The sequence below is a fragment of the Silurus aristotelis genome (genome assembly GCF_946808225.1).
Source record: "Silurus aristotelis genome assembly, chromosome: 10".
Lineage (NCBI taxonomy): Eukaryota > Metazoa > Chordata > Actinopteri > Siluriformes > Siluridae > Silurus > Silurus aristotelis.
The window spans coordinates 27,887,380-27,907,792 of record NC_139583.1 but is presented as its reverse complement, the minus strand read 5'-3'; the positions used below and the strand labels follow the sequence as shown (position 1 = coordinate 27,907,792).

At 37.2% G+C, this 20,413-nt stretch overlaps 1 protein-coding gene across 1 annotated transcript; it reads left to right on the top strand.

Annotated features, from left to right (window-relative positions):
- Nucleotides 1-1,543: 1,543 nt before the first annotated feature.
- On the top strand, nucleotides 1,544-13,727 carry LOC310732717 (fibulin-7). Its single transcript, XM_083553332.1, has 8 exons — nucleotides 1,544-1,787; nucleotides 6,489-6,645; nucleotides 6,722-6,892; nucleotides 8,761-8,886; nucleotides 9,385-9,567; nucleotides 11,211-11,348; nucleotides 11,462-11,597; nucleotides 13,149-13,727. The coding sequence occupies exons 1-8, from the start codon at nucleotides 1,659-1,661 to the stop codon at nucleotides 13,507-13,509; spliced, it is 1,401 nt and encodes a 466-aa protein (XP_083409458.1). The 5' UTR covers nucleotides 1,544-1,658; the 3' UTR covers nucleotides 13,510-13,727.
- Nucleotides 13,728-20,413: the final 6,686 nt, after the last annotated feature.

Here is a 20,413-nt window from a genome sequence, read left to right as displayed (position 1 = left end):
GGGTGTTAAAACTATTCAGGTGAAACCAGTAGAATATATTTTGATCAACATGAACATGAACAACTGATAATGTAGGAAACAGCAGACAAATACACAATACAGACACAATCAGTTAAATTAATGTACAAAAGCGTTCGCGATTTGATCAAATTTCATTTCTGATCTGAGAAACGCTCAAAAGCAACTGAGAAAAACTGTAAGACAGAAATCCTAAAAGGCCATAAATTCACATTTAAATTAAGCTTTCTGAATTTATACCTAAAGTTTGGACGGATATGATTTAACAATAAAAAAATATATAAATATTTTCAAGTATTTATTGTGTAAAATACACTACATCCTCCCAAAGCAATTGTGATCTTTCTGTGAGAAATCCTCTGATCACAAAAACATCTGGACATAAATTAAAATCTTCTGCATGTACACATCATGCATCTGGGTGTCAGGCTGAAATCCCCTGAATAAAGAATCTGTGATGAAGGAAAGATTTTGCAGTGTGAAGTTCATAACTTCTTTGTCCAACATCCTGCAAGTTCTTCTGATCTAATATGCACTTAGGAGAGAAAAGATTCCCCTGCAGAGGGCAGAATGTTTCTACAGTGTTGGTAGAACCTCTCAGGGACAGTGTTGTTCTTGGGCAAAATCTCTCCTGTGATTATGGAAAAAGGAACATGTCTGTTATGTCTTATATGTTGTATTATTACTGTAACATATTTGATATTTAATATCATTAAAATAAGGGTTTACTTGAGTACTTTATGTGGATAGATAGATAGATAGATAGATAGATAGATAGATAGATAGATAGATAGATAGATAGATAGATAGATAGATAGATAGATAGATAGATAGATAGATGGATGGATGGATGGATGGATGGATGGATGGATGGATGGATGGATGGATGGATGGATGGATGGATAGATAGATAGATAGATAGATAGATAGATAGATAGATAGATAGATAGATAGATAGATAGATAGATAGATAGATAGATAGATAGATAGATAGATAGATGGAGACAGACAGACAGACAGACAGACAGACAGACAGACAGACAGACAGACAGATGGACAGACAGACGGACGGGCGGGCGGGCGGACGGACGGACATACATACAGACGGACGGACGGACGGACATGCATACAGACAGACAGACAGATAGACAGACAGACAGACAGACAGACAGACAGACAGACAGACAGACAGACAGACAGACAGACAGACAGACAGACAGATAGTAATGCAATACACATTTTATTATATTGTTTAAGTTGAGTAATCAATTAAATTGGCACAAATTCATGCTCAATTGAGCATTGTACCACAACAGCACCAAATCTGTACTATAATGTTTCAGAACAATTAGACTGAAACACTTAATGCTTGTTATTCCCACTTACAGTGAAAAACACAAGAAAAAATAGGACCAGTGCTGAGATACGTGCCTGAAATGTTGTTGAAAAGCCGATTTTATATTCCTCCAGGTTAACAAATGGGCTACTAGAACTGAGTGGCTTTTATGAGGAGAAACTTTGGCATGTGCTTTCCAGGGAAAAAAAAGGAAAAGAAGAAAAACAGCAGTCGACGGTGGCGGGTTATAAAAATGAGCTCTGCAGAGGGCTTTCATTTGGACGGCTTCTGAAATGTACATTGTATGGACTTTCATGACTTTTCCTGGATTTCCCTGATTGTTTTGATCACAGTTTTAAAAAGAAAAATGAGTCAACTTTGCATCCTATTCCTGATCTTGTGTATTAATCAGATTCACAGCATCTATAGCCAGGTGAGTAATACAGATACCAAACTTTTATTCTTCACTTTTGTTTTTTATTTAAACTTTGAAACATGTTGCTCATGATGCAACCAAGAATTTGTGTCTGTACTTTATTCATAGTCTTAATACTAATGAAATAATGCTCATAAATGTCAACTTTTCAATAGAAAAATTGTACAAATATGTTATTTTGGCTATGAATAAGACTAGAATATCCAAAAATATATACCTAGATTCACGTCAAAGCAACATTCATGCTTTTAGGATTTCACGTGTAACCCTGGCATGTAGATTAATATGTTCTGCTTGAGGCAAAATATTTGCACAGGAAGTGTTTTAAGGTCAAAAATAGACCTCAAGACTGTGTGTGTGTGTGTGTGTGTGTGTGTGTGTGTGTGTGTGTGTGTGTGTGTGTGTGTGTGTGTGTGTGTGTGTGTGTGTGTGTGTCTCCGGAGAGGACTGTCACTCATGCAGTTAGAAAAGTCTAACTTTATTTTTTGAGCATATTTATTAGTTAACAAAGTAAAAATCTGAGTAATAATACATTTATTAATAAATAAAAGCAATAACAAAATTTAATAAAACAAAAAAGAGTAAATTAATAATAATATATTATAATAAACTTCCCGTGGGCTCACCACCTGCAGGAGGGACCGTAAGGGACGGTGCTATGAGGATTGGGCAGCAGTTGAAGGCGGGGGCCTGCTTAGACTGTTGCCCCCGCGACCCGGATTACGGATAAGTGGGAGAAAATGAATGAAGGATGAATGAATATTATAATAAACAATATTATTTTATATAGTATATAAAAATATAATACATATAAAATATATATTTAATATAATATTATTTCATAGAATTGTATTATATTTTTATATAATACATTTAAATAATTTTTTTTATATATAAAATACAATTATACAATATATAATTGTTTACTTTATATTATATAATTTTATATATACAGTATATCCGGAGAATATTCACAGCGCTTACTTTTTCCACATTTCTTTATGTTACAGCCTTATACCAAATCATGTCCAATCAGCTGAATTTACCACAGGTGGACTCCAATCAAGTTGTAGAAACATCTCAAGGATGATCAGTGGAAACAGGATGCACCTGAGCTCAATTTTCAGTGTCATGGCAAAGGCTGTGACTACTTATGTAGATGTGAATTTATTTTGTATTCATTTTTTTATACATTTGCAAAGATTTCAAACAAATTTCTTTCATGTTGTCATTTTATTAAATGAATTAAATCTATTTTGGAATAAGACTGTAACATAAAATGTGGAAAAAGTGATGGCCTGTAAATACTTTCAAGATGCACTGACAATAAAGTTCTATCTATCTATCTATCTATCTATCTATCTATCTATCTATCTATCTATCTATCTATCTATCTATCTATCTATCTATCTATCTATCTATCTATCTATCCATTCATTAGCCCACCCACCCGCCCACCTATCCATCCATCCACCCACCCATCCATCCATCCATCCATCCATCCACCCACCTACCTACCTACCTACCTACCTACCTACCTACCTACCTACCTACCTACCTACATATCCATCCATCCATCCATCCATCCATCCATCCATCCATCCATCCATCTATCCATCCATCCATCCATCCATCCATCCATCCATCCATCCACCTACCTACCTACCTACCTACCTACCTACCTACCTACCTACCTACCTACCTACCTACCTACCAATCTATCTATCTATCTATCTATCTATCTATCTATCTATCTATCTATCTATCTATCTATCTATCTATCTATCTATCTATCTATCTATCTATCTATCTATCTATCCATCATGTTTTTTATAACTATGCTAATATACGCAGGCCTTGGAAAGAACACTATTTCTAAATAATATTCACAATCTACATTAGGAATACTCTCATCCCCCACTCCCGTCTGAGCATTCTCAAAAAGAAATGCAGTAGATGTTGTGCAAACTGCCGAACTAAGACCTATAAATATTTCTGACTAAATTCTAATAAATGAGGTTTAATGTCATTAAGATACTCAGGACAGTACGATTCCAAGAACAGTTTTAGTATTCTGTGATTATGGGTACTTAAGAAGACTATTTGCGTAAATGAAATGTTACAGGCTGAGTCGTGTGTAGTAATTGTACTGTAAATAAAATGAAGTGTTTCTAAAAAGTAAGCAGTGTGTCACCCTTCCATACCCCTCCCCCCCTCTCTCTCTCTCTCTCTCTCTCTCTCTCTCTCTCTCTCTCTCTCTCTCTCTCTCTCTCTCTCTCTCTCAAAGCAAGAGTGTCCACTGATCCATCATAACTCCATGCTTTTTAATCAAGGAACAAGATGTTTTCACAGGATTGGCAAATATTTAGCTTACTTACATAAGTAATGTACATGTGCAAAAAAAAGTGCCCTTCCCCTTGATGGTAGCCAATGAGAAGCTCTGCATGTACAGTATTGTGAATTAAACTAAAACTCTTCATCCCAGAGCATTTAACAAGAAGAACATGCTTTAACACTGACTCCATTTAGAGTCAGTGATGTTTCCTCAATCTGTCCCAGGAACATTGCCTTCAAGACTGCTAGTCCATTCATAGTAGTAGAGTTTCACATCTTCTCCCAAGTGTCTGTTTGGGTTTCCTATAGTTTCCTCTAAGATGGACCACTGTACTTGATAAATTACACTTACTGAAGATGAAGGAGTAAGAACACTATATGGCCCAAATGTGTTTTTTTCACAAACAGTTGCCATAATATGAAATGTCAGTGAACATTGTAGTATTTTCTGAATTTCCCTTTATGAAGAGGAACTGAGAGGCCCAAAGCTGTTTATCTATGACAATGTGCAGGAGCACCTCCTAAATTTCTCTTTGACGTCTGATTTCCTCAAACCCCAATTGAACACCTTTGGGATAAACTGGAAGACCTTTTAAACCCTAGACCTCCAACCCAACATCAGTACCTGATCCAGTGATGGATGAAGTACTGAAACCATGTAATTAAAGTAGATATACACTCTGTAAAATGTGACTTCAGTAACAGTAAAAGTGTCCCTTTGAACATTCACTCGAGTAAAGGTACAAAAGTTTTTGCCTTCAAATGTGCTTAAGTTCAAAGTACAATCATTTATGGCTATAAAGTTCCTATTGTCATTTTTGTCACAAAACTCTTTACTTATTCAACTCAGTAAGTGGATTTTCAACTAATGCTGATACATTGGGCCAAGTATTGCATTTTCAATCAACTCCATTGGAAAATCAATCAGCAAAACAGAGTGATTCCTGTGATTGGATGCCATGTGCTGATTAGTGCTGATGATGTAGAAAAAGTACTGATGATATTGATGCCAAATTTTTTTTTAAATGTATTGATTATTTTTATGTCAATTTATCTTCATTTGCACCAATCCCAATGTGTTCCCAATACTCTGTAGTTGCAGGTTGAGAGTCTCACATTTTGACACAGCACTGGCCCTGTTTCCAACTTCAGAGCAAAATTATCGCAGGTTCTTCAGCTGAACCGCATCATGACTGGCCTTCCTTTCTGTAAGCGGCAAGAATTTTCTCGGCGCGTATAAAGTTCTGTGTACACTCGGTCCATTCATCTCACCAGCACAATCTAGTCTTTCAGCCTTTAGCTCCATCCTCCACTTACAGGTGACGTCATGCACTACATAAGGCCAGACACTGCATCATTCACGACTGAACAGAGTCCATAGAATGAAACCACCTCCAGCTTTAATCGTTCACAGAACTGCCAATTAGAGGGATAGGGAAGTGGAAAAGGTAAAGTTGAAATAAATGTATATGTTTTATTGCTTAATCCCAAATAAGAACCTAATTGTGCGATAATACCCACTGATGTAGGAATATGACTCAGTGCTTTTAACACTGTGATAAACAAATATATCCAGATCCAAACAGTGGTCCGCTTTCATACAGGTTTGTATTAACGAGCTTGTTTTAATAAGTTAGAAATCTCCAGTGTCCACATTTGTTCTTATAATATCCTTCCCGCTTCTGGGAAGATGTTTCACAATATTTTGTAGTGTGCTTGTGGAGATTTGTGGCCATTTATTCAAACACAAAGGTGTTAGCAAAGGTACAGATGTAGGTGAGAAGGTGAGGAGGTCTGGGGGTGCAGTCAGCGTTCACATTCATCCCAGTGGTGTTCAATAGGGTTAGAGCTCTACAGCAGGAGATCTTTTACTTTAAGTCATGTAAATAATATCTTCATGAAGCTGGTTTGTGAACAGATTTGGTGTCCTAATTTAATTGAAGGAAAAGCTGCATGCTAGCACATCCAAAGACGTCTTATACAATCCTGTTTTGTGGAAACGGGTTAAAAAACGAACCACGTGTTGCCTGAAATGTTGGCATTTTGTCCATAAAGTGAAACTAAATTGAATTTTTTTTTAAAGTATATTTCATTAAAACAGGACAAACCATTGGCAAATTGCTGCTATATACACCGCAAAGTGAAATAAAACACTTCAGGGCATGCTGTTATTGACACACCTTCATATTGGTCCATTGGGTTTTCCTACTTTAAACCCAATTCAACTTCTAAAAACTGTGGCTCCAGATTTCATTCCTATTAGTTACAAACAAATAACACATTTGTAAGCCTGGAGCTGAAGGAGTTGTAATTATGATTATCTTGGCTGCTTAGGATATCACAACATTGCGTCTGCTCCTGTAGGAATGTCCCAGCACTCAGGAGCTGCAAAATTCCCTACGCCAAGCCCAAAAGCTGCTTGCATCCCACGAGGCCTCGTACCTGCAGGGTCTCCGCAACCTGAAGAGGAAAATCAGCCAGCTGCAGAACAGCACGACCCGAGTGACCAGACCCAGCGATGGTCAGAGCTTCTCTAATGATTATATACTGTTGTTTGTAACGGATGTGATAATACGTTGAGTTTTTTTCTTTTACAGCTTCCTGCACAAAACTGGATGCTCCTCTCAATGGACGAAAATTAGGAAAGATTCTACTGCCAGGTCATGAGGTTCACTTCCTGTGTGACTCAGGCTATGAGTTGGTGGGCTCTGAGACGCGGCAGTGTAAAGACTCATTCACTTGGAGCGGCCAACAACCCGTCTGCAAGGGTCAGTGCGGAAATGAATATGTACAGCAACATTATACCAACAAGAAGTTGTTATAAGAATACATGACCCTGCATGAGCTTTTTTGCATCAATCATGCAATTTATTTGTATTGATTTCCTGTCGAAAAATTGTTCGGGGCATAAGTTATGACACTGTGTTCATAAGGCTACATAAGACCTACTTATGCCCTATATAAGTTGTTTTGTGGTATGACGCTTGTCTGTGTTTACATTCTTATATTGCAGCCAGACAATTAGACATAAGGTTGACATACATCTGTGTGACATCATAATATACAGTGGTGTTATGACATTTGTGATCTAGAGCTACACAACACCTACATAAGACCTATATGACAAGTGACATAATGTTATTTAAAACAATTGTAAGTGTGGTTTAAATGTTTTGGCGGTTTTGACACTGATATAACAACCCAAAGATTTGGGGTGGTGGTAATTAGTGGTAAAAGCTTCAGACTTTGGATGTAAAGGTTGTGAGTTCATGTCTCTTTATCACTCCTGGGCCTCTGAGCAAGACCCATAACCCCATAGCTGGTCAGTTAAATGAAAGAGATAAATGTAAGTTACTTTGGTTAAGGACGTCTCCCAAATGCCATGAATGTAAATTAATTTATAGTGGCATGAAGCTTTTATGATATTTGGCTGTCAAAAGACAAGACAAAATTATCTTGTTATAAGGTCCACATGGCAACTATTTAACTATATAACAACTGACATGGTTAAGACATTCAACTTTTGATCAGAAGGTCATGAGTTCAAATCCCAGCACTACCATATCGACATTGCTGGGCCCTTAAACAAGACCTCGTACGTCTGGATCTGATTGTTAGCCATAGTTCATTTAAGACTATAACGTTTTTGTTTAGCGATGTCAGAGCTCGCAGAAGATTGTTACGCAAAAGCTGCTTGTGCTCGCAACTCTTTAGCTCCGCCCACAACACGCCTCCAGGAGCTTGGCTGTTTCTGCGGAGAAGCGTAAAGTTGTATCTTTCTTTTATAAATCTGATCAAACTAAAATCTCTTCAAAGATAAGAAGAATGGAGTGCTACTCCTCAAGATTAACATGAAACTCGATGTATGTCCCCTTGACATAAAGCAACATAAACCGACATAGGGCAACCTTAATAAAGGTTTATAAAGTGTCATTACATAACTCTTATGTATGGCCATTATATCTATAATCTAACATATCCTGATTAAGATGAGGACGTTTTTATGACAGCTATTGGAACTAGGCTTTATAAACGTTTATGCAGGTTTATGTCATTGCCATAAAGATTTCATGCGGCTGTTTGAACACCACCCTGGAGTTTACTTTTTATGAACATCTACAGAGTTACAAAAGCCTATCTTATTTTGGAATTAGGTCCTGGTCACAGATGCTTCCAAACTCTTCATACTCGTCTAGCCTCATTACTCATCTTTTGTTTAAATCCACCCGTCACCCTCATCGGGGCTTTTATTTTTTCCCTGTCTCTAAAATGCTCCTTTACAAGTTGCTTATGTTATCGCCCACATTACTCCTCAGGAACTGGCGTTTTTAATTTCACATGCTCCTCAGCATGACTGAGTTTCATTTGGCTTCTGTGGATTTTTTTGGCCCGGCGCATTCTTTTACACACCATTTCATCCCAGATAGCAGTCCAACAAGTCGATTAGTTTTAGCAAACGCTCCATAGACACAAGAGCGTTTGGCTGTGAAAGCTCGGAGCACGGGACATGCTTTACTTAATCTCTGCATCAGTATCGCAGTATAAGGTTACATAAAGCTGTCAGAGCTCTGCATACCTTAATGCATCTGCTTGGTGTTAGGGATAGATTAATGACCGAATTCCTGTCTTTCCACAGAAATAAACGAGTGCGCCTCTTCACCCTGTGCCAATGGGGGTTCATGCACTGATGAAGTGAATGGATTCACATGTGCATGTGCCAGAGGATGGGCTGGACCTACGTGCCAATCTCCAACACCAATATGTGAGGCTATTGAGAGTCTTTTTTAAAAACAATTCATACTTCATATTTCATACATACTTTTATTACAGGACACTACTCATTTCTACTCATAATGTCTTTACAACACTAATATATATATATATATATATATATATATATATATATATATATATATATATATATATATATATATATATATATATATATATATTTAATATTATATCATTTTAGTGCTGTAACCCAGAGCCTTAACTATTAAGCTATATTTTGTCATTTTATACAACTGAGCACAGTTGAGGGTTAAGGGCCTTGCTCAAGGGCCCAGCAGTGGCAGGTCTATTTAATATTCATTAAAAGATTCATTTTTTTTAACCTTTAATAGACCTTAAAGGATATTAATAAACCTTTGATAGCCAACATAGCGATCTGTCTAGCATCTCTATTTTAGACTCCTGTTTCACATTCTTCTGGAGAGGAAATGAGCTTCAAAGTTTCATTCATTTCATTCTCTTTATCTAGTTTTTGCCACCACAACAAACATCTCTGCTGCCACCACTGGAGCTGCAACTTCTACCTCATTCCCTTTAGCCACCCTGCTTCCATTTGTCCAGCCGTCTAAGTGTAGCCAAGTCCAGGGCACCACGCACTGCACCTGTGAGGCAGGATATACCATTTCAGGCCGAGACACCAGCACATGCACAGGTAAGTGTTAATCAGACGAGATAAAAATCAAGATATCACTGTTAAAAACTACACACACATATTCTGTAACTCTTCCAAAATATTCCTGGCCAAGGCTCTTGAAAAAATCTTGACATCTGGCAGAAAAATCCTGAAGAAGTTTGTTCTCGAGAAGTTATCTATAATTAACTAGTTTGACTAGCTAACACTTCAAATGCCATTGGACGTAGTTGCATCGTTAAGATGTCACTGATTGTGTATTTGTACAGACATGGACATTTACACATCTTCTGTTTTGGACCAAATCAACACGTCATTGACAATGTCACCACCGTCAACACGTGAAATGTTTTCCTGATCATTATCTGCACTTGTCAATTTGAACAGTTGCTACAATTTGAACTGGTAGATGGTAGATATATCTATCTATCTATCTATCTATCTATCTATCTATCTATCTATCTATCTATCTATCTATCTATCTATCTATCTATCTATCTATCTATCTATCTATCTATCTATCTATCTATCTATCCATCCATCCATCCATCCATCCATCCATCCATCCATCTATTTTGTCGATTAGTGTGAATTAATAATAATTAAAAGAGGATAAGGATCTTCACCTTACTGCAATCTTATTCATTAATTAAGTTCTGGATAAATTCTTCGGTCAGATTATACTCATCGGGCTGCTAGGATACACAAGTCAAAGTTTTATGCCACATCTTGTTTTACTTATAAATACATATGCTGTGTAACTACACAGCTGGATTATGGCCTCACTCATTCCAGTTCTCTTAAAGATTAAACAGGGAACATTGGGGGGTTTTTTTGGAATTGGAAATGGTATTTCTTTCCCGAATAAAATTAGAAGCACAGCCTCTTTAAACACATGTTGACGATTTCAAGGCCCAGATCATCAAATCCTTTAAAATCCTCTTGTACATCTTCAAACCTACTGTACGTTAGACTGCAAACCTGGGATTATGTGTAGCGACACTTTGAAAGAACGCCAGCCTTCCTAAACTGGATGACAGACATCTGGGTCAGAAACCAGATCAGGATACACAATATCCTTTATTTATAGTTCATTACAAGTTACATAAAGTACATGTCATCCATGGATAGTATTATGCGCAGGATTGTGGAAAAAGGATTTAGTCTGATAGATACAGAGTGTTGTGAGAAGCTTGTTTGAAGACCCTCACCCTAACACTATAGCAGAGCTTTGGAATAACTTGGAATCTGCTTTGTGGCTCACCATGTTTCAAACTCTAAAGCTATGGACTTGACTTTGACTCTGCTTCTCAGAACTTGGGAACATGGTTCGGATTCTACTGCTTGGGACTGTAGGCGAAATTCTACAGTCTATTTGGAATAAAAAGCTCTAGATTGAATTCCAACTCTAGAGGTTACTATAGACTTAATCTGCTTATATACAATGTGACTTAACTTGAGTCTACTTCAACTCTGGACTCAACTCAGACATATAATAGACAATTGATTTGATAAACTTAGGTGAATTCGGGTCTTTATAAATATGACCTACTGATACAGAATAAAAGACAAAGAAATGTGTCCTGTCATTTGGAGCTACAGATCATTTAGCTCAGCAACATCAAAATACTGATCTTGTGTCACTGTTTCTGATCATCTCTCAGACATAGATGAGTGTGAAGTGTTCCACAATGGGCCAGCAGGTCGTCTGTGTGTGCATGCTTGTATTAACACTCCCGGTGGCTATCGCTGTTCATGCCCAGCTGGCTACGATCTGAGCCGGGACGGACGAAACTGCAAAGGTGAACCACCTCATTCTGCCAACATTTGCATTCTTTTATGTTAGGCAGAAAGTACAAAACCTAGGAGTTACTTGTTGTGCACATAAAACACTTTCTCCTGATCCTGAATCCAGATATCGATGAGTGCACGACAAGGCAGCACAACTGCACTCGTGATCGGCTTTGTATTAACACATATGGAGGTTTCCGGTGTGTTAAGGTGGAGTGTCCACGCATCCGAAATGCGACCTACGGCAAAATTTCACCCACGTAAGTACTTTCTGTGACACAGAAATTTACTGATATGTTTAGAGAAGTATAGTTCAGTGTCTGTCAAACATATTGCAGACCGATTCATCTGGAGTCAAATCCAAACTTATTTACTTATTTACTTTAACTTATATTACAGTTTTTCTCAGCTGCATCATTTTTAATATTTGCAAAGCAGTAAGTACATTTTCAAACAGCACAATACATTGGATTTCTTGCAAAAACCTGTACTTTTCTCAAAATCCTTAGTTCATCTCTCAAAAGTAAGTATTTGTGCTCGTGAACATCTCATTGCCATCAAAATGAAAAGTCATTTTGTCATTGTGCACAAACAAGATCGTCATGTTGTCAGTATATTTCAATGTTTCTTGATGTAAACTACAGTTTGGATTCCAATGATTAAAAAGGCACGAGGCTGAATTTCTTCTGTTTGGCATCTATGAAATTCAGAAGCACAAATGTATTTATTTGACTGCATATTTGATTTATATTGATTGCAAGAGACCGAACAGAATTCACACTTTTACTGTACTGTAATAGTGTGCGTTCATTCGTCCATTTTAAGTCATTGTAATTCTGTGTTTTGCTCAGTTGCTAAATGAAGGTTCACAAGATTCACCTTTGACCTGTTTTAGAGAACTTGTTGATCATTGGTCGATCTGATGCCGTTCACTCGCCTCCATTAGTGACGTTCAAGATTCATCTGCACAATTCATCAAATAAACACATTTACAAAAATATTATATATTTTTATATAATATATTAATATATTATATAATATAAATTTTAGATGACAGATGATGAAAACTGGTTTAATTATTGTGCCTTCAATGACGTTTACAATGAACTGATGCTGAGATGTTTTGGGGTTAAAACTATTCAACTGAAACAAGTATAATATATTTTGATCAACATGAACATGAACAACTGATAATGTAGGAAACAGCAGACACTCGTACACAATCCATTCAATGAATGTACAAAAGCGTTCGCAATTTGACAAGAAATTGCTTTTATGATGTGCACAAGTGATGACATGAGGTGGAGGATGACCAAGTAGTTTTAAGAACTGAGAAAAACTGTAATATCAACAGCATCAATTCTCAGTTCTGATTGGTCAGAAGGTTTTGGCTGCAATTCAGATTTACAATTTTTCCCAGTTGCTTTGGAGCATTTCTCAGATCGGAAATAAAATTATCCAAACTACTTGTTCAGCCTCCACATCATTTGTCTGCTGTTTCCTACATTATCAGTAGTTTGTCATGTTGATCAAAATATATTATACTGGTTTCACATGAAAACTGTAATGCATTGTTGCAGTGCATTATTATTTGTGTGGAAGTTCACAGAGACACTGGTCTTATGAACTTCATGAGAGAGAATATTAGAGTTGTTGAGTGTTTCATAAGTGATAAAACCTCAGGGACATTCCACAACATGAATGTAACTGTAAATGGATAAAAAAGCATAATGTACCATTGTTTGATAAATATAAAAATTGAATGCATTGAATGCATAATTTTGCTATTCGGATTGTTTTGCTCGAACCAGGCACTGTGAAAGGAATCCCTGCCCTGTGGAAAACAAAGCATGTGCTCAGACTCCCAACTCCATCTCCTACCACCACATGGCTGTGGTGTCGAATCTCTCGGCTCCGCGGGTCTTGTTCCGGGTTTCGGCAGTGCGGATGATCGGAGATACTCTACGTTTCGCTGTGCTGGGGAGCCGCGGCAAAGGCCATTTCAGCATCCAGCGTTCAGACCGGCAGACCGGTGAACTGCTGCTGCTCAGCCCCATGAAAGGTCCTGAAACCCTTGAGGTGGAGGTAGAGATGAGCGAGCTGGAGAAGCGGGTGGTGATCGGGCGCTACATTACAAAAATCACCATCTTCATCTCACAATATGAGTTCTAGATCCAGAGTTCAAAAAGAAAACTCAAAAAAGAAGAAGAAGAAGAAGAAGAAGAAGAAGAAGAAGAAGAAGAAGAAGAAGAAGAAGGAGTAAATCAGATATTTTGTATGACAAGTCCAGTTGGAGTTCTGGCTTATATAAGGGTCCAAAATTTTGAGTCCAGTCTTTATTGAGTCTATTACTCCATTGAAATCACATTTCTTTGCTGGTAATTTTGTATATATATATATATATATATATATATATATATATATATATATATATATATATATATATATATATATATATATATATATATCAAATTTTATAGCAAATAAAATTCCCAATTCTTATATTACATCATGTTGTTCTTATTTAAACTAATTATTTCTATTTTTTTTTTTTTTTTTTTTTTTTTTTTTTTTTAAAAAGAAATTAGAGGGCTGAGTATCTCTGTTCAGATTGGAAATAGTACCAATATATAGGCCATATAAATAAAATAAAATTCAATTCAATTCAATTCAATGTAATGAAATGTAATTTATATATATAATAAAATCAAATTAAATAACTGCTTGGCAACATTGCAAATCTTTCTTTCTGAATTAAAAAATTTTTTTATTCACGACATTGTTGATTTCCACTGATCTGTAAACACTTTCAGAAAATGACAAACTGCTCTTTTAGGTCTCAAATATTGCTTACACATTTAGTCGTTATCAGGTGATGATCGTTAACTCTAATAATAATAAGTAATACGATGAGAATGTGTGTGTACATGTTGCCAGTGGAATAAAAAGAAAATCCTATAATAATAATAAGATAATGAGCGCAAGATTTCCTCAGAAAAGTGCTGTGATTTGTGTGTGAACCGGAACAATCAGTTTCAGACTAGTTTTTAGTGTGTGTGTGTGTGTGTGTGTGTGTGTGTGTGTGTGTGTGTGTGTGTGTGTGTGTGTGTGTGTGTGTGTGTGTGTGTGTGGATTCAGACAACTGGACTTTTAGTAAGCATTTAGTTCTACATTTAGATCTTGTTCAACAAAAAAAAATTCACATTAATTATTTACTTTTTGTGTTTAGTTTTTTTCTTCAAATGTATTGTTTTCTGTGTTAGAAAGCAAATTAGTGTGTTACTCCAACATTTGGTGACTTCCATTCGGATTAAAGCTTTGGCTGACATCTGGATCACCTCTGCACTTAATCAGAGGAAGAGACTAACCCTAGACTTGTGGAATGGGATGTACAAAAAGTACAAACCAACCTGGTTAGGTGTCCACAAACATTTGTGCATATAGTTGTATATATGTATACATTAATCTGCCATAACTTTGTGTGAAAATGTTCCTGAATTTTATACAGGACACATGAGACAGTAGTCTTTTATAGCTTTTCGTGGCTGAGATATTCTACAGATGTAAAAAAAATCAAAATCAAAGCTTTTTTTTGGGAAATTGCAGAAACCTAAGAGCCTGAAACAGTTCACATTGTGGTCATGTGCAGGATGAGAAAATACATGCATATGTTTAAAACTCAATACAAACAGACCAATCAGAATGTGGCCACTGAAAATCGCAGATGTTTCTGGTCAGTCAGGGGTCATTTGAGTTCTTTTTTTTTTCATGGCACCTAAAACACAGACTTGTGGTAGTGTTACATGAAACATTGGACACCACTGGATATACTACATAAATGATAAAAAAAAAAAAATGAGTAATTCTGAGAAGTAGAAAAAGGCTGTATGATTGTGCTTGAACATGCAGGAGGAGATCTTCGTGGTAAGAGATCAGACCAGGCACACAGAGCTCCGCTTTACTTCACTCAAAGAGCTGCTGTGTTCTTGCAGTTTTGCACGTGTTTGTGTAACGGCGTTTGTAAAAACAGTGTTGCTCTGAGGGATATTTCCATAAATCTGAGCTGTGTGTGGTGTCCGTGAGGGTCATTGAAAATGTGTGTGTGTGTGTGTGTGTGTGTGTGTGTGTGTGTGTGTGTGTGTGTGTGTGTGTGTGTGTGTGTGTGTGTGTGTGTGTGTGTCTGTGTGTCTGTGTTGACATGACGAAGAGGTTTTAGTTTTGACTCAAACTATTAGTCTGTGTATGAAGGTAAAGAATGTTTGTAACCCCTCATGAACCCGAAACTAGTTTGGAAACGTAATAGGAAAAAAATGTGAGCTAACGTGAGGTCGTTAACGTGTGGTCGTTAACGTGAGGTCGTTAACGTGAGGTCATCATGTGTTGTATGATCATTATATTTTCAGCACATTGGGACAAATATTTCAGTTTTATGATGTGACGATCTGTCTTCTCCATAACGAAGGAGAGAAAGAAGACAGGGAGAAAAGTGTGTGAGACAGAAATATGGAGCAAGAATTGTAGACAGAGAGCGAGAGGTGGAGAAGAAACAGAGAGAAGTGGGAGAGAAAAATAGATAGATAGATAGATAGATAGATAGATAGATAGATAGATAGATAGATAGATAGATAGATAGATAGATAGATAGATAGATAGATAGATAGATAGATAGATAGATAGATAGATAGATAGATAGATAGATAGATAGATAGATAGTGTAAGACAGAGACATGAAAGAAAAAAGCGCAAGAATTATAGAAAGATATAAAGAAAGAGAGAAGACAAATAGAGACAGAAAAAGACAAGGTCTTTTAAAGAGAGATAGCAAGAGAGAATGATAAAAAAAAGACAGAGGAACAATAAAAAACTGAGAGGGAAGAGAGATAGATGAACAATGGTAGAGGAAAAAAAGGAGACAGACAGAGAGAAAGAGAGAGAGAGAGAGAGAGAGAGAGAGAGAGAAAGAGAGAGAGAGAGAGAGAGAGAGAGAGAGAGAGAGAGAGAGAGTGAGAGAGAGAGAGAGAGAGAGAGAGAGAGAGAGAGAGAGAGAGAGAGAGAGAGAGAGAGAGAGAGAGAGAGAGAGAACAAATTAAAGATTTAAAAAAAAACAAAAATTTGATGCCATATATATATATATATATAAACTGGTGTATTTGTTGTGATTTCTTTTCCCTCCATCTTCCCCTGATCTCTCTCTTTATTCATTTACCCCTCTCTTATCACCCCACTGCCCCTCTCTAAACCTGTCTATCTGCTTCGCTGAGAGAGACGGAGGGAGAAGAAAGCGTCTCTGCAGCACACCTGCCCCGTCCCACTAACCTGCTCCTGATAGTAATCCGACACCAAGATTCCCACAGCATGATGGGAAACCTGGCACACACAGGCTTCCTCCCTCAGCACGCCTCTGACCTCCACAGCCACCCGCGACGTGATCCGATCAGAGCCGGATCAGATTTAAGGTGAGACTCATCACGCTGTAGCGCTGCCGGAAATCCTCACTGTGGCAGGACAGTAACGGGGGGAAAGTGCATGTGAAGATGTGGAGATACCAAAAGGTCTACAAAGGAAACAATGAACACGGCACAGAGAGACGAAGTAGAAGCAGGAAAAGTCTCAGAATTCGAATTTGGACTGTTTTTAACACTGGTATCGGCAAAATGCCTGTAGTATTGGAATAACTCATCCTGAGGCTTTTCTTTATTGCTTTATTTGATTTCCGATTTGAGAAACGCTCCCAAGCAAATGAGAAAAACTGTAATACAGCATCAATAATTCTCCGTTCTGATTGGCCAGAAGGTTTTAATTGCTTTTCAGATTTACAGTTTTCCTCAGTTGCTTTTGAGCAGATCGGAAATGGAATTTTCTTGAATGCTTGTTCAACCTCCACCTCATTTTGTCAAATTTGCTCATCATAAGAACATTTTGTGTTGCTTTGATCAAATCGCGAACGCTTTTGTACATTAATTTAACTGATTTTGTACGAGTGTCTGCTGTTTCCTACATTATCAGTTGTTTATGTTCATGTTGATCAAAATATATTATACTGGTTTCATCTAAATAGTTTTAAGCCCCAAAACATCTCAGCATCAGTTCATTGTAAACGTCATTGAATGCAAAAAAAAAATTCTATTTAGCTTTTTTGGTAAATGTGATGAATTGATGAATTGTACAGATGAATCTTGAACGTCACTAATGAAGGCGAGTGAACAGCATCAGATCAGATCGACCAATGATTAACAAGTTCTCTAAAACAGGTCAAAGGTGAATCTTGTGAACCTTCATTTGAAATGGCAAAAAGTGACTTTGTTAGATAGTGTGTAATGTTTTGCAAAATGTGTGAGGCTGAAAAATAGGCTTTTTGTTGGGCATATCTGGGCTGAGGTTTTGATCATTAAGTGTAAGGTTTCATTAACTGTGTTATTCTTGATTTTAGTGTGTAAGCAATCGTGAAAAACTGTAAACACGTGCATGTTGAGTTTCAATCATTTTAGGCGAAGTTACACTGCCCCCTACAGGAAGAATCAAGACAACACATATCAAACTAAATACAAATAAAATGCAGATCTCAAGAATTATAGGTTTAAAAAAAGTGTGTGGGGTTTAAGATACACAATATATGCAAAAGATAGGTGGGGACCAACAGAATATTAGGCCGGTGTCCATAAAGCCTATGTGTGTGTGTGTACAAGTGTGTATTTATACACATATACACACACACTGATTTGCAGCAAAAACAGTCCTGAACCATCGAGCATTAACAGCATGAACTTCTTCAGCAGTTAGAGCTACAGGAGCTCGTCTGTTGGATCAGACCACACCGACCAGCCTTCGCTCCTCACGTGCATCAATGATCCTCGGCCGCCCACGACCCTGTCGCCGGTTCACCACTGTTCCTTCCTTGGAGCACTTTTTGATAGACACTGACCACTGCAGAATCTCTGCAAATCTTTACGCTCACCCATTTTTCCTGCTTCTAACACGTCAACTTTGAAAACAAAATGTTCACTTGCTGCCTAATACATAAATCCACCCACTAACAGGTGCCATGATGAAGAGATCATCACTGTTCTTCACTTCACCGCTCAGAATGTCAGTGTTATACCTGATATATAAATATATAAGAGGAAAAAACACACATCTTTAAAGTTTTTTGTAATGGTATGTTTTAGCATTTCTTTCCTCTTCTAGTTCCCAAACACCTCAGAAGGTGAGCCTGTAGTTAAGGCTTTGTGAAGGGGACATTGAGTTTCAGGGGTGCTGTATCACGGTTGACCCTGCGCCCTGACCCCCGCTTCCCAAAACAGACCTGTTGTATAACCTTGATTTGTATATCATAGCTTTAAATCCCTAATAATTGTATTTCCAGTTAAACACCAGATCATTGATTTGTTTGTTCATTGATTTATTATACAGATACAAGACAACTGTACAGTATAGTATGAATATATGAAATATGCTGAACAGCCTTAACGTGTCTCCGTTTAGAAAGACAAAAGGACAAAGAGTTGAATCTAAAATGGCCTTTACAGCAGCCGTATAACAAAAACGGGACGGACGTAAAACACGTGTCTGAGACAGTGGCGAATCCCCACACGTTTTATTTCTTTACAGCTCAGTTTACCAAATACTTTGAAAATATTGAATAATGAACAGGTTGCATCATACAATAATGTATTACAAAACAAAGCCACCACATCCTGGGTGTGTTTACTGACTGTCATGAGCAAAAGATTGCACCCCCCGCAGGGTGTGGGTGGAGTTTACCATTGTTTATGGTAAAAAAAAAAACTTTACAAAATGTTAAAAATGAAATCGGACCGCAATCTAACCACAAAACAGCCTGCAAATGTATTAAAGATGATTTATTCTGTATTCAAAAAGAGAGATTGTCTAGAAGATTCATATATGCATTCTGGAACGTCCCATTCCACATTCAGTTTCCATTTACTGTTATAAAAAGCTCCACTTTTCTGGGAAGATGTTCCACTAGATTTTGGAGTGTGCTTGTGAAGATCTGTGCGAGATTGATTCAGCCATCGGTGTGTTAGTAAGATGGGAGGAGATCTTCCGTTCCAAACCATGCTAATCTTCATGGAGCAGGTTTTGTGCACACGTCATGCTGGAACAGGTTCAAGTTCAAGTGAAGGGAAAATTTCATGCTGCCACATTAAGAGACGTCCTATGCAGTTGTTCCTACAACTTTGTGGGAAGGAAACACAAATGGCTGAAAAATTCGGGTGTCCCAATACTTTTGACCAAATAGTGTATCATTTTTGTGCGCTATGAAAACTAATAGCAACAAATAGCATTCTTGACCATGTCACAAGGGGGTGCAAACTTTTGCACTCAACAATATCACCAAATCTGAAAGGTCATGTATTGAATATTTAAAATGTTTAAATGGGAAACAAACACACACACTCGAGATAGGAGACTTATAAAATGATGCAAAAATGGTTTCAGTGATGTCAGAAATTTTCTATCATTTAAAAACCAAAGATAAGAAAAAGACAACAAAAATTTATATATATATTTAAATTCTTGACAGTGCCATGTTGTCATTCATGTACAAACCTATCACTTGTGTAGAATCAGTCACACACCAACACATACTGTACACACATACACGCATGTATGTGTATATAATTTATACACACACACCAACACACAGACACAGAGAGAGAGAGAGAGAGAGACGTTACTAAAGTGGCTCTTCAATGTGTAAATGTAGGAGTTGAATTTGAAAATAAAAAGACAAAACCCATAGAAGAAGAAAGAAAAAAACGAACAAAACAAAAAAAAAAAACGCACGATAAAATCCAGACCTTGATGCACGTATACGACCGAGATTCTCCTCAGTCCATCACTGTGCAACAAAACCAATACACCATTCAATACAAAAACCACTTCAGACATCACAGTGCTTCAGTCCCTAGTAGGAGCTCTACGATGCATTATAACACATTATATACAGTATAGGGTTGCAAAATAAAAAAAATTATCAAGACAGGAAAATTTCCATGGGAATTAACGGGAATTTACTAAATTATAACAAACAGGGAAGTTAAATGTAGTGTAA